Source organism: Quercus lobata, chromosome 7 (genome assembly GCF_001633185.2).
Source record: "Quercus lobata isolate SW786 chromosome 7, ValleyOak3.0 Primary Assembly, whole genome shotgun sequence".
Taxonomy (NCBI): domain Eukaryota; kingdom Viridiplantae; phylum Streptophyta; class Magnoliopsida; order Fagales; family Fagaceae; genus Quercus; species Quercus lobata.
Window position 1 is genome coordinate 39,406,937 of NC_044910.1, and position 11,815 is coordinate 39,418,751.

At 34.0% G+C, this 11,815-nt stretch overlaps 2 protein-coding genes across 2 annotated transcripts; one reads left to right on the top strand and one right to left on the bottom strand.

The window, feature by feature from the left end:
- The first annotated feature begins 1,359 nt into the window (after positions 1-1,359).
- Positions 1,360-7,143, top strand: LOC115953654 (purple acid phosphatase 22-like). The gene is made up of 5 exons (XM_031071398.1): positions 1,360-1,568; positions 1,799-2,090; positions 4,934-5,502; positions 5,705-5,793; positions 6,712-7,143. Exons 1-5 carry the CDS (start codon positions 1,419-1,421, stop codon positions 6,845-6,847), a joined length of 1,236 nt encoding a protein of 411 aa, XP_030927258.1. The 5' UTR covers positions 1,360-1,418; the 3' UTR covers positions 6,848-7,143.
- A 2,593-nt stretch (positions 7,144-9,736) lies between these two features.
- Positions 9,737-10,886, bottom strand: LOC115951591 (zinc finger A20 and AN1 domain-containing stress-associated protein 6). The gene is made up of 2 exons (XM_031068765.1): positions 10,730-10,886; positions 9,737-10,591 (listed from the first exon to the last, which is right to left on the bottom strand). The coding sequence occupies exon 2, from the start codon at positions 10,518-10,520 to the stop codon at positions 9,957-9,959; it is 564 nt and encodes a 187-aa protein (XP_030924625.1). The 5' UTR covers positions 10,521-10,591; positions 10,730-10,886; the 3' UTR covers positions 9,737-9,956.
- Positions 10,887-11,815: the final 929 nt, after the last annotated feature.

Sequence of the window (11,815 nt, forward strand, 5' to 3'; positions counted from 1 at the left end):
AATCTTAATTCTAACATATAAATGAGAAAAATGTTTGTTTCTAAAAAAATTAAAAAAAAAAAAAAAAAGAGAGAGAGAGAGAAGAGAGGAGAGAAAAAGTTAAAGCGCGCACACACATAACACACACACACACATATATATATATATTATATTTGTGTAAAAATTGTCTGAGGGTCCAAGATTTGTTTCTAGCCAAAAATAAAAAATTCAAAGGCAAAGCCAATCCTAGAGAATAGGAAATTAAGTGTGTGTTTGGGATGAGCTGAATTTTTCAGCTTATCTCCACTTTCAGTTTATTTTTGTTATTATTTATGGGTCTCACTATACTTTTTGATACTATTTATGATTCTTACTGTACTATTCAGCTTATTTTTTAACTTTTTTTTCTACACTTTCAGAAAAAAGTTTTCAATTTCAATTAAGAGTAAGACTTAAGTACAGTACTTAGGTTCTGTTCCTTAGGTTCTGTTCCTTAGGTTCTTCTTTTAAGATTCTGCCATATGAATTTTTTCTCATAGGATGAAAGTGTATTTTTAAGTTAAGTAGCCACATGACTGAATTTTAAGGGGAGAACTTAAAAAACAACTCTTAAGTTACTATACCTAAGTTTTGTCCTTCAATTAAATAAGGATTTTTTTTTTTTTTTGGGTGAAGCCTTAGGTTTTGCTGAAAGCATGCCTAAAAACTATTGGTATTATTTTTGTTAAAACCGAAAATTATTCCGAGTGGACTTACTTGACGACTTTGCAATCCAAATTATTTTAAGATTCTATCATGTGAATTTTTTCTCATGAGATGGAAATGTATTTTTAAGTTAAGTAGTCACATGGCTGAATTTTAAGAGAGAAACTTAAAGAATAACTCTTAAGGTACTGTACCTAAGTTTTGTCCTTCAATTAAATAAAGATTTTTTTTTTTTTTTTTCGGTGAAGCCTTAGGTTTTGCTGAAAGCATGCCTAAAAACTATTGGTATTATTTTTGTTAAAACCAAAAATTATTCCGAGTGGACTTACTTGACGACTTTGCAATCCAAATTATTTTAAGATTCTACCATGTGAATTTTTTCTCATGAAATAGAAGTGTATTTTTAAGTTAAGTAGTCACATGGCTGAATTTTAAGAGATGAACTTAAAGAACAACTCTTAAAGTACTGTACCTAAGTTTTGTCCTTCAATTAAATAAGGATTTTTTTTTTTTTTTTTGGGTGAAGCCTTAGGTTTTGCTGAAAGCATGCCTAAAAACTATTGGTATCATTTTGGTTAAAACCAAAAATTATTCCGAGCGGACTTACTTGATGGCTTTGCAATCCAAATTATTTTAAATTTTTTCAAACTCTCAGCTTGCCCAACCTTCTTATATCTAGGCTCTTTGGGCTGTTTCAGCAATCAATCTTGTTCACCTCGAGCAAAACTTCAACAATGGAGAAACTCTTTCCACGCATATTCTCTCTTCTATTAACCTTATTTCTCTTCCCTCACCTCCTACACTCACAGGGTTACTCTTCTCGCCAACCTCCTCGTCCGCTGATATTCACTCCTCACAACCGAGCAGACTCCGATCCCCAACAGGTTTATCCCTCTCTTTCTCTCATTCATTTCTAGCCTACAAAGCTTCATATTTGATCGTAATTAGACATACCCAGTACTCATTTTTATCTCATAATTTTCAAGCACCACAAACAGCATATCCTTTCATTTCTTTGCCTTTGTTCAATCATTGATTAATACATATTTGTCTTTTATTTTTCTTAGGAAACATGCCCATGTTTATTTTTCATTGGGTCACGTACTTGTTGTAGGTGCACATTTCATTGGTGGGGAGAGATCACATAAGAGTTTCATGGATTACCGAGGCCAAACACACACAATCAATCGTTGAATATGGAAATGCACCAGGAGCGTATAACTCATTGGCAACTGGTGAACACACATCATACAAGTACTTCTTTTACAGCTCTGGCGAGATCCACCATGTCAAGATTGGACCATTGGAGCCCAGCACCACCTATTTCTATAGGTGTGGAGGTTCTGGCCCAGAGTTTTCATTCAGGACACCAACTCAGGAATTTCCCATTGAATTTGCAGTAGTCGGTAAGACATGACTTTTTCCGAATAATGATGCCATATAAGTATAGCTTTCACTGTTTCACATGGGATTCTCACTCTTTACACGTGAACTTTAAATTCATTGAAATGAAAAATGATTTTGTGGATGTTTTTGTTCTCACACACTTTATTTGGATGGGTTGGTTAGGCGTTTAGTGCTTTAAGTCTAAGCAAAAACCGTCACAAATTGGTTAGTGCACGTTAGGAAAAAGTTTGCAGCATTAACTTTGGTATCTTGAATTGTCGTGTTCTTCCTTCTAATCTGCCATGGGCAAGCTTGCATATGGAAATGGATTTGCAAGTCTTAGAAGTTAGGTCACACCCACACCTCTGTTAGTTACTGTTTGAACGTAGCAATCTGAGCAGAAAGGTTGCAATATTGTTGCTTTAAGTCTTTGAGAAACTAGCTTTTCTACATATGAATATGTTAACTTACATACCTGTATGTGCAATAAAATATTGATTTTTTTTTGGAAAATAAAATTAGATAATATAGTAGAAATTATTTATTAAAATAAAGAAAATTAAAACAAAAATTTTGACATTTTATTGTACAGTGCCAGTTCTTTATCCCAAAAATTTTAAAAAGAGAGAAAAGACTGTTGCCAAGCAACTGAACTTTTGGTATCGAGGTGTTATGACCGGGAACTCCAAAAGAGATTCAACAATTTAGGTTTTAAATTGTTGGCTAAATTCTTGTGATAAAACAAAGTTTTGTAAGAACTGTATTAATATTTTAATTAAGTTTGTATATATTTAGTCAAGTCAATGAACAATATTGAGGAATTCTAGTTTTCAATAGACTCACTCATGGCAAAATCATTCTCACTCAGGCAAAATTCAAACAAAATATTCGCAAGAACCTAGCTAAATACTTGCATTAGTGAAATTGCACCAAACAATAAATGGATTTTAAATGTCTGACAACTTACCTACCTAATAAGAATGACAAAAATTTCTCATCCTACTTGATTAATACTTCCTCATTTTATCACTGCGTAGGTTTTCCCAACTCAAAAGAGATGACAGGACAGGAACGGGTTTTGCTTGTCATGCACCATCATTGAATGTCTATATAGATATATATTTTATACTTATCCTATTTATAATTTATTTTTGTATATATTCTATTGCACTCATCAAACTCATTCGAGCTTAAAAAATTTCAAATTCCTTTCCTCTAAATGTTATCTCCCTTTAAGGCAATTTTTAGAGTTCTTCTTTAAGAGTTTTTCTTGAGTCTAAAATGTTGATCTCCCTTGAAACTACAAAATTAGTTTCTCAATGATAGGTTGCTATTGTTGCCGTCTAAAATTCTGGGTTACGAATGAGATTTATTCATGAGAAAGTCCACATAGGATAATCCTATGGGTTATGGCCCTTATGGGTTCACTGCGGTGGCAAGGCAAGTGAGACGTTTGTTGATGTTACAATAGAAAGTCTATTTGTGTAAAGGTTTAATTTATAAGTAAAATTGAGTCATGTTGTTTCTTCTTGTGAATTTTTTTAGGTGATTGGATCCCCAAAGTGATTTTTCTTTGAAGAGGTTATTCATTGATATTTGACTTTGATACTAAATTTGTGTCTTTTCAGCGCTTTACATCTTTATTGCCTCTAATTTGGTGAATTTAACTGTGGTTGAGATATCAATTTGCATTATCGATGTGGTCCTGATGTGGGATTACTTGTTCAATCATTCAATCAATCCATTGCTTAGTATTTTAGAGTTTAAAAGATATCAGGGTTTTTAACTTTTTATAATACATAAATGTCCAAAAAAGAGTTTTTTTATAACGGAATCATATTTCTCCACAAATAGTTCTTGACATGTACTTCGATGTAGCTGGACTTATTAGCCCATATGATGTTCATAAAAAAAAAAAGGCCCATATATATGATAATACTAAAACGTTGGACATACTTAGCCCAAATGAGATTGCCAGGCCTAAATCCAATGTTTATATATACGCATGTAGCATGGTTTGGCTCGTATGGTTTGTAATTTTTCTGATTACCAAGTCTGGATGGAGGATGTTCCTCCGGACTTATATGATGTATATTGTTCTGATTTTCCTTAAATGAATTGCTCCCCCCTATTCCTGGGGTGGTTTCTCAAAAAAAAAAAAATATACGCATGTAGCTTGGTGATAATAATCTGAAACTGACCCCAAAAAAATATATATATATATATATATTGGTTTAATTGGTTGAGTGATGACAAGGATGCAAGATCATTCACAAATTCATTTCCTAACCACTATTGTAAACTTTTTTATTTTTTAGAGTTTCAACCTGTCTTCCATTCCTATTCAAATATCTTATTTAATGACAAGAGATTTAATTCCCCCGTTAAGTTAATTAAAACTCACTGTTAACTATTAATTTGATAAGTTGCAATTAATGTCATATCAGCTTCACATGAACTCATTATATATTAAACCATTTTTATTACCATCAATCACAATATTTTACCTAAACATATCTGATATACCTTTAGCTAGCAGCCAAGACCATTAGCCCTCGCAAACACAAAGCCTAGATTGACCCAAAACAACTTGAACATCAAAATATCCTCAAGAGTTCATGGCCATTTATGGTATATATCTGAAATGGAGGGAAAGGAGAGGAGAGGAAAGTAAAGGGGAAGGTGACTATATACTAAAACTTTTAATTTTGTACATTTTAGTCATCTTCCTTTCTGTCTGCTACTCTCCCCTTATCTTCCTCTACCCAAACATAGTGTTATGAAGTGAGACCAAAAATTCCAGTGTTACCAAATTACCAATGTATTATTCCTCATCTTGAAAAATTGCTATTTTTGTTTGCAGGAGACTTAGGACAAACTGAATGGACCGCCTCAACACTAGCTCATGTTGAAAGTAAGGACTACGACGTGTTTCTCTTACCAGGTGATTTATCATACGCCGATACCCAACAGCCTCTTTGGGACTCATTCGGACGCTTAGTTGAGCCATACGCTAGCCGCCGTCCATGGATGGTGACCGAAGGGAACCACGAGATTGAAACCTTCCCAATCCTCCACCCCCATGGATTCACCGCCTACAATGCACGGTGGGTAATGCCATACGAAGAGAGTGGATCAGACTCTAATTTGTATTACTCATTTGAAGTTGCTGGGACTCACATTATAATGCTAGGATCATATGCGGAGTTTGATAAGAAATCGTCTCAGTACAAATGGCTTGTAGCTGATTTGGCTAAAATTGATAGGAACAAGACTCCTTGGGTTGTTGTGCTATTGCATGCACCGTGGTATAATACTAATACGGCTCATCAAGGTGAAGGGGATAGCATGAGAATAGCTATGGAAGAGTTGCTGTATAACGCACGAGTGGATGTTGTTTTTGCTGGCCATGTTCATGCATATGAACGATTCGTAAGTCTCAAGTATATATAATATATGTGTGTGACCATTTGGAAGGAGGGAGAGTAGAATAAAGTTGACTAAAAATAGACTAATTTTTAGCGAAATTTATTCTATTCTACTCTACTCTTCGTCTCTCCCCCTCAATCCAAACAAATTATAATTTCTCTATTGACAATTAATCCTTTTAATATTCTCTTGCTCTTTATGACAGACTAGAGTTTACAACAACAAGGAGAATGAATGTGGCCCATTGTACGTGACAGTTGGCGATGGAGGGAACCGAGAAGGACTTGCATTAATGTAAGGCTAAATATTCTTTTTATATTCATTTTACATACTCTTTTATACGATAGTAATAATGCAGTTATAAATTATTTTACAACATTTTTACAAATAGTTGTTGTAGCTAATATTAATTATCGTTTCTTCTTTAGACCTATCACTAACATCATTTTTTCACTTACTAATAAGATAATAATCATTCACCATATTATAACCGTTTGTAAAATAATTTATAACTCTAAAATTTTCCATTAGTTAAATATGCAAGCATTCATAACTGCATATGATAATTAATGTACATATTTTTAAAGACAAAAAGGATAATATTTGTATTAAAACATGAAAAGCAAACTAGAGTGTGAGAGAATCCTTAGTCATTACTAGCTTTTAAAGGATTTATTGGATTGGATTCAACACAAACTAATTTATCCAAGGCTTTCCATTGCCTTTTGAGTTTTAAAGTTCAACTTTGGGCCCGCTAAGAATTTTGGCTTGATATGGGCTAGGTGACCCACCTGCCCGTTACTGACTAAACTTTCTGTCAGAGTAATTATTTAGACGGGCCCAAAGGATAGGGTCAAAAATTGAGACTCAATCTCTCAGCCTCATATAATTGTGGCCCAGGTCTAATTAGTCATCAATATAGACCTGCCTGCAAGAATGTATCTCCTAGGCCCACTTCCTGGAACGAGCCTTTAACAAACATGTGGGATAATTTTCTTAGCCCAAATGCATTTGAATGTATGGACTATGGAGAGCTAAACTATTTTGTATTTTTAATCAATTCAGGAAAAATAAAAATAAAAATCTCAAGTGATTTTTTATTTTTCTCTTGTATCGAAATTTTTAGTAATTAAGAACTTGGTATGTTTTTCTTGATTAATGTATTTGTTATAGGTGTATAACTTTGTTGCTTTATCTGATATTGATTTCAAGGTTTAAGAGCCCTCCATCCCCTCTCTCATTGTTTCGGGAGGCAAGCTTTGGCCATGGAAGGTTGAGAATACTAAACCAAACACATGCACATTGGTCATGGCATCGCAACAATGACTCCAACTCAGTTGTGGCATAACAAATCTGGCTAAAAAGTTTAAGTTCCTTTAAAGCATGCTGGAATCTTAATGATGAACTATAGGATGACATCGACAAAGACAAATGTAGCTTGACTACTTCGTATTAATCAACAAAATTCTAGCTATGATTTCAATGGAAGGCTACAAAATTGAGGTGTAAAACTTTCTTGTACGATACTCATTTCTTGTATATTGAAAGATCACAGCGTCAAGAGCCTTGTAACTTAACCAATTAATACTTTTTGATATTTCTAGACAAGACATTCAGGATTTAAATCTCCCTCACTCTTGTTGTAACTATTAAATTTTAATAAATAAAAATATGTAATAAACTTTTTGCTTAATTTTTTTCCTTCATAGCTTCACTCTCAAATGTTTAGTTGTACGACTAATTCAATTTATTGTATTGTATATACTATATAGCCAAGGTTTAATATTTGAATGTGCTCTATATAGAGACTAACTCAATTTATTGTACTGTATATAGCCAAGGTTGAATGGGCTGTAATACAGAGCCAGCTAGTTTTTGATAAGGTGCCTTTCATTTGGGGAAAGAATAGGAGAAAGAACCCAATTCCACTCTTGTAGATCTACCTACATTAGAATGAGGTCAAATTGTTTTGTTATAGTCACAACCTGCAGAGCATAAAAAGTTTGTGACTCACTGCGTGATGTCATATAAAATGGTGGCCCATAATATTGGTATAATACAACTTATCAACTGCACAAACAATAATATAACAAACAAAACTTTTGTGTGCCAAATGCTTTTTTTTTCTTTTTCTTTTTTTAATTTAATTAAGAGTGATTCTTCCACTCTAGAAATACACCCCAGAAGAATAGAAAAGTTTTTTTTTTTTTTTTTTTTTTTTTTTGAGAAAGAGAAGAATAGAAAAGTAAAGGTAGAAAAGAAGCCTAACCATCTAGTAAACTTGTGATTTTTTTTAATTAAAAAATACTACATAATTATTTTTCCTGTTTCTTATGGGCATTCAAATGCATGTTTATGGATTTTGGGCAGCCCAATGGCGCTGCACTACAAAATCGCCAACAGGGCCACAGCTGATTTGGGCGTTATAGGAACTCTTGAATTTTGGCAAAAGTTTTGTTCGATCGAAAATTGGGAAGATGAAAGCTTTGAAAATTTGTATTGGACCGTGAAAGTTGGGGCCCATAGTAAGCTATTCTATTTGTTTACTTTTTTTTTTTTTTATCTTTAGCTCATGTTTTTTTTTTTTTTTTGATTTGAAAGTTGGGGCCCATGAAGAGTTTTACAATTATATTTACTCTTCCTCTCACTTTTATAGAAGCACACGCACCGTCCGATTGACACTTTCTAATATTTTTAATGGAAATATCCAGGATTGTTATAGAAATAAATAAAAATAAAAATATGTAATAAACTTTCAGTTGAAATTGTTTATTTCATAGTTTCTCTCTCTCTAGCTAATTTATTTCGTAGTTATTATTGTTATAGAAAGAATAGCAATAATTGATAGTATACTTCTTGATGGTTTACATATCACTCGAGCAAGACTTTCGCTCAAGCAAGTTTTTCAGAAATCTCAAATCCAAAAGTTCATCAATATTTAGCATGTCCATTGTTCAAGCAAGGTCAACCTGTAAGGTTTTTATGTCCCTCACTTACATCTCTCTCAGGCTAGATCCAAACGAAAAATCTTGCCTTTTCCATGCTTGTATCTTGTTCAAGCAAAATTCTCACGTATTGGAAAACTATTTTTTATGTCAATAGACTAGCAACGAAGGGCAGAACCCTAAAAGAGTACACTCACTACTAAATTCATAGTCCTCTCTCTTTTTTTTTTTTTCAATCTATTGAGTAATGTCATGTTATCAAATAAGCTGGATTATTGTAAGCATACCTAACTAAACTAAGCTTTTCCTTAAAGAAAGAAAAAAAAAATGAAAAGAATATATAATTAAATAGACAGTCTTGCTTGTTTGCATGCCTATCCATCCCACATATTAAAGTCATCCAAGAAAAAACAAACAGTCATTTTCATTGGATCCAGATCAGGTGCAATCCTTATAGGGTTTTGCATTTGATGCAATTAGATCAAACATAAAAAAAAAAAGAATAAAAGTATTTGATAGTCCAATCTAATTGCATCGAATGCAATACTCAAATAATGCACTTCACATGATATGAATCAGATAACGAAGCCAAAATAAAACCACAATCCACTATTGCCTTGTGGCAAGTGGCAACACTAATCCCTTGTCCTTATGCTCATGCTCAAATAACGCGCTTCACATGATATGATTCAAATAATGGGGCCAAAATAAAACCACGATCTACTATTGCCTTGTAGCTGGTGGCACGCGGCAACACTAATCTCTTGTCCTCATGCTCATGGTCGGTCAAAATCAAATCTTGGTCCACAAGCTTGTAGCAGTACACGATTATATGATATCATTGTGACAACTTGACAAGTCTAAATAGGTCTCCACTTTTCACATTCATAGAGTAGAGGAGAATTATGCAATTCTCGTATGCAAGATGCATTATCAAATCGAAAATGTTGATGTCCCTCAAAAAAAAAAAAAAAAAAAAAGAAATGAAAATGTTGAAAATTTTGGACATGTTGAAAGTGAAAGCCTCTCTCCTATTTTTGTACCACAAAATACTGATAAGAACAAAGAAGCCAAAGTTGTCGTTTTGTAGCCTATCGCATCATGCAAATACAAGAAAATATCAATCAATAACGTAGCTGCTTGATACTTTTCCCCCAACTTTCGTATCTGTAAAAGGTACAATGCATCCACTTTATTTTTAATTTGGCTCGTTTTGATTGGCTGAGGATAGTGAATTAGCGATACCCACTGGCCACTACTACGATTCATTGTACAAAGCTCAAACTAAACTGTGAAAATAGTAGTGAGAATAATTTCTATTCTACACGGAAGTGGCACCCAAATTTGAAACTTCTCATTTCGTTTTTTTACAAGCAAAACCAGATATGATAAAAACTTATTTTAAAAAACGAGAAAAAAAAAGTAAAAAAAGAAAAGAAAAGAAAGAAATATATATATAATACTAGGACATGATGATCAACGGTGGAAATTCACAAATTTAACGGTCCTAATTTAAATCTTCCGAAGCTTCTCGGCTTTGATGACAGGATTAGCTCTCGCGATCTCCTCTCTTCCAACAGCCTTGAAATCGAAAGTGCACGCGTGCTTCTCCGGGTACCTGTGGACCCCACAAAACGTGGTCCCGCACCGACACTTGAACCCGGTCAACCCGACCCGTTTCCTACACATCAAACACCGGTTCGGCTGCGATTTCGCCGCCGCTGTTACCGTCACCGCCGCCACGTCAGCTTCTGCGGCGACATGAGCAGCTGCAGCAGCCGGTGGAGGGAGCTGTAATTTGACCTCCGGCAAGGTCAGCGCCGGAGGAGGATGAGGAGGGAGAGACTCGGTCAACGAATTCGAAGAAGATGATGAAGAAGAAGCAGCAGAGGAGGAGGAGGAGGAGAGAGCGATTTCGATGGAGGATTTGGAAGAGGCGTGGTGTTGCTCTTCGAGATGGATATCCTTGTAGCATTTGGCGCAGAGGTTCATGGTGGCTGGGCTGCCGAAGAAGCCACAGTTGTTGACGCAGAGCCTGTGGCCCTCCGAGGCTTCGCATCTATGCTCTTCCGCCATATTCAAAAGTTTCGGATCTTAGCAATCGGATCGGATCTTTGAGAAGAAGGAACGAATTAGAAGAAACAAATCTGCAAACAACAACAAAAAAATTCAAAACATGAGAAGCGTTAAGAAAATCTTTAATACTTTAATCTCTCTTTTCGTTATTTTCTCAGCTACCAAACAGATACGAAAATTGAAAAAGGAAGAGAGAAATCGCTTCGTACCGTTTGAAAGGGTTTGAAGGAGTTGTGAAACGAAGAAGAGGAATAAAAGGAAGAGAGGAATCTTAACGCGGAGGAATTAACAGTCTTAGGAATATTTAAGACGGAAAAAGAGGAAGGAGCGGCGAAAAGGGACAAATCTCAGAATAATCATTTTTGATAATTAAGCAACATCATCATTACTGTCATTTCATAAAGATAAAATTATTGTTTTTCTTTTTTTTTTTATAGGAAAATTATTGTTTTTGATAAAAGGGTTTTTTTTTTAAAAAAAAAATAGCATTAGGTTGAAGAAGTAATTTTTTTTTATTTGATAAAAAGTAAAACTCGTGTTACATTTTACGATTATTTAACAACAAAATTTAGTCGGTAATCTTAAATTTGTTATTAATTCTCGTTTAAACTTGTCACTTTAACATGAATTTTGCATGTACCGCTAATTATAATTATATATAGGTTGTTAGTAAATTATTTTTAAAAAAAATTATAGCAATACTTTTAAAACATTTTGTTAATTTTCTCACTTATTTATTTGTCACTTCGATATTTATTGTGAAGTTGTAAAATATTGTTCTAGCTTTATTAAAAAAACATAGTACTCTTTGTGAAAGACAGGCTGGAGGAGCCATAATGGAATTGAATGTTCAGCCTGTAATTAAATATATTCTAATTATTCTAATCACTTATATCTATCTTATCTTGCTGACGAAGAAATTAATTGGAGGCCACAAGGAAATTCACGCACAAAAAAGGTGTGTCTAAATGGTGTGTCTGCGGTTACACCGTGTTGATTAACACGTGGCCATTGGCGTGTGGTTTTGTCGTGGCGGGTTCCAAGTGGGTTCTGTTTTTTAGGTGAGGGGTGGGTTCTCTTATTTTATTGTTGACGATGATGCTGCTTGTCACTGTTTCATCATTCATGCCCACGCCTTGCTTCGCTGTGCTGCTGTTTTTGATTGGTCCCTTTATATCATATTTTTTGATTGGCTATTGTTCATTGCAAAAATATTAAGTTCACATTAATAATAAAAATAAAGAAAAATCACAACTTTTGTTATAATTGTTTATATAACAAACAGTAACCAGTGA

Excerpts from the sequence above, each read along its gene's own strand:
- LOC115951591 (XM_031068765.1), bottom strand. The coding sequence starts at position 10,520 with ATGGCGGAAGAGCATAGATGCGAAGCCTCGGAGGGCCACAGGCTCTGC.
- LOC115953654 (XM_031071398.1), top strand. The coding sequence starts at position 1,419 with ATGGAGAAACTCTTTCCACGCATATTCTCTCTTCTATTAACCTTATTT. Across the intron at positions 5,503-5,704 it reads TTCATGCATATGAACGATTC|ACTAGAGTTTACAACAACAA; the intron begins GTAAGTCTCAAG and ends TCTTTATGACAG. Across the intron at positions 5,794-6,711 it reads CGAGAAGGACTTGCATTAAT|GTTTAAGAGCCCTCCATCCC; the intron begins GTAAGGCTAAAT and ends ATTGATTTCAAG.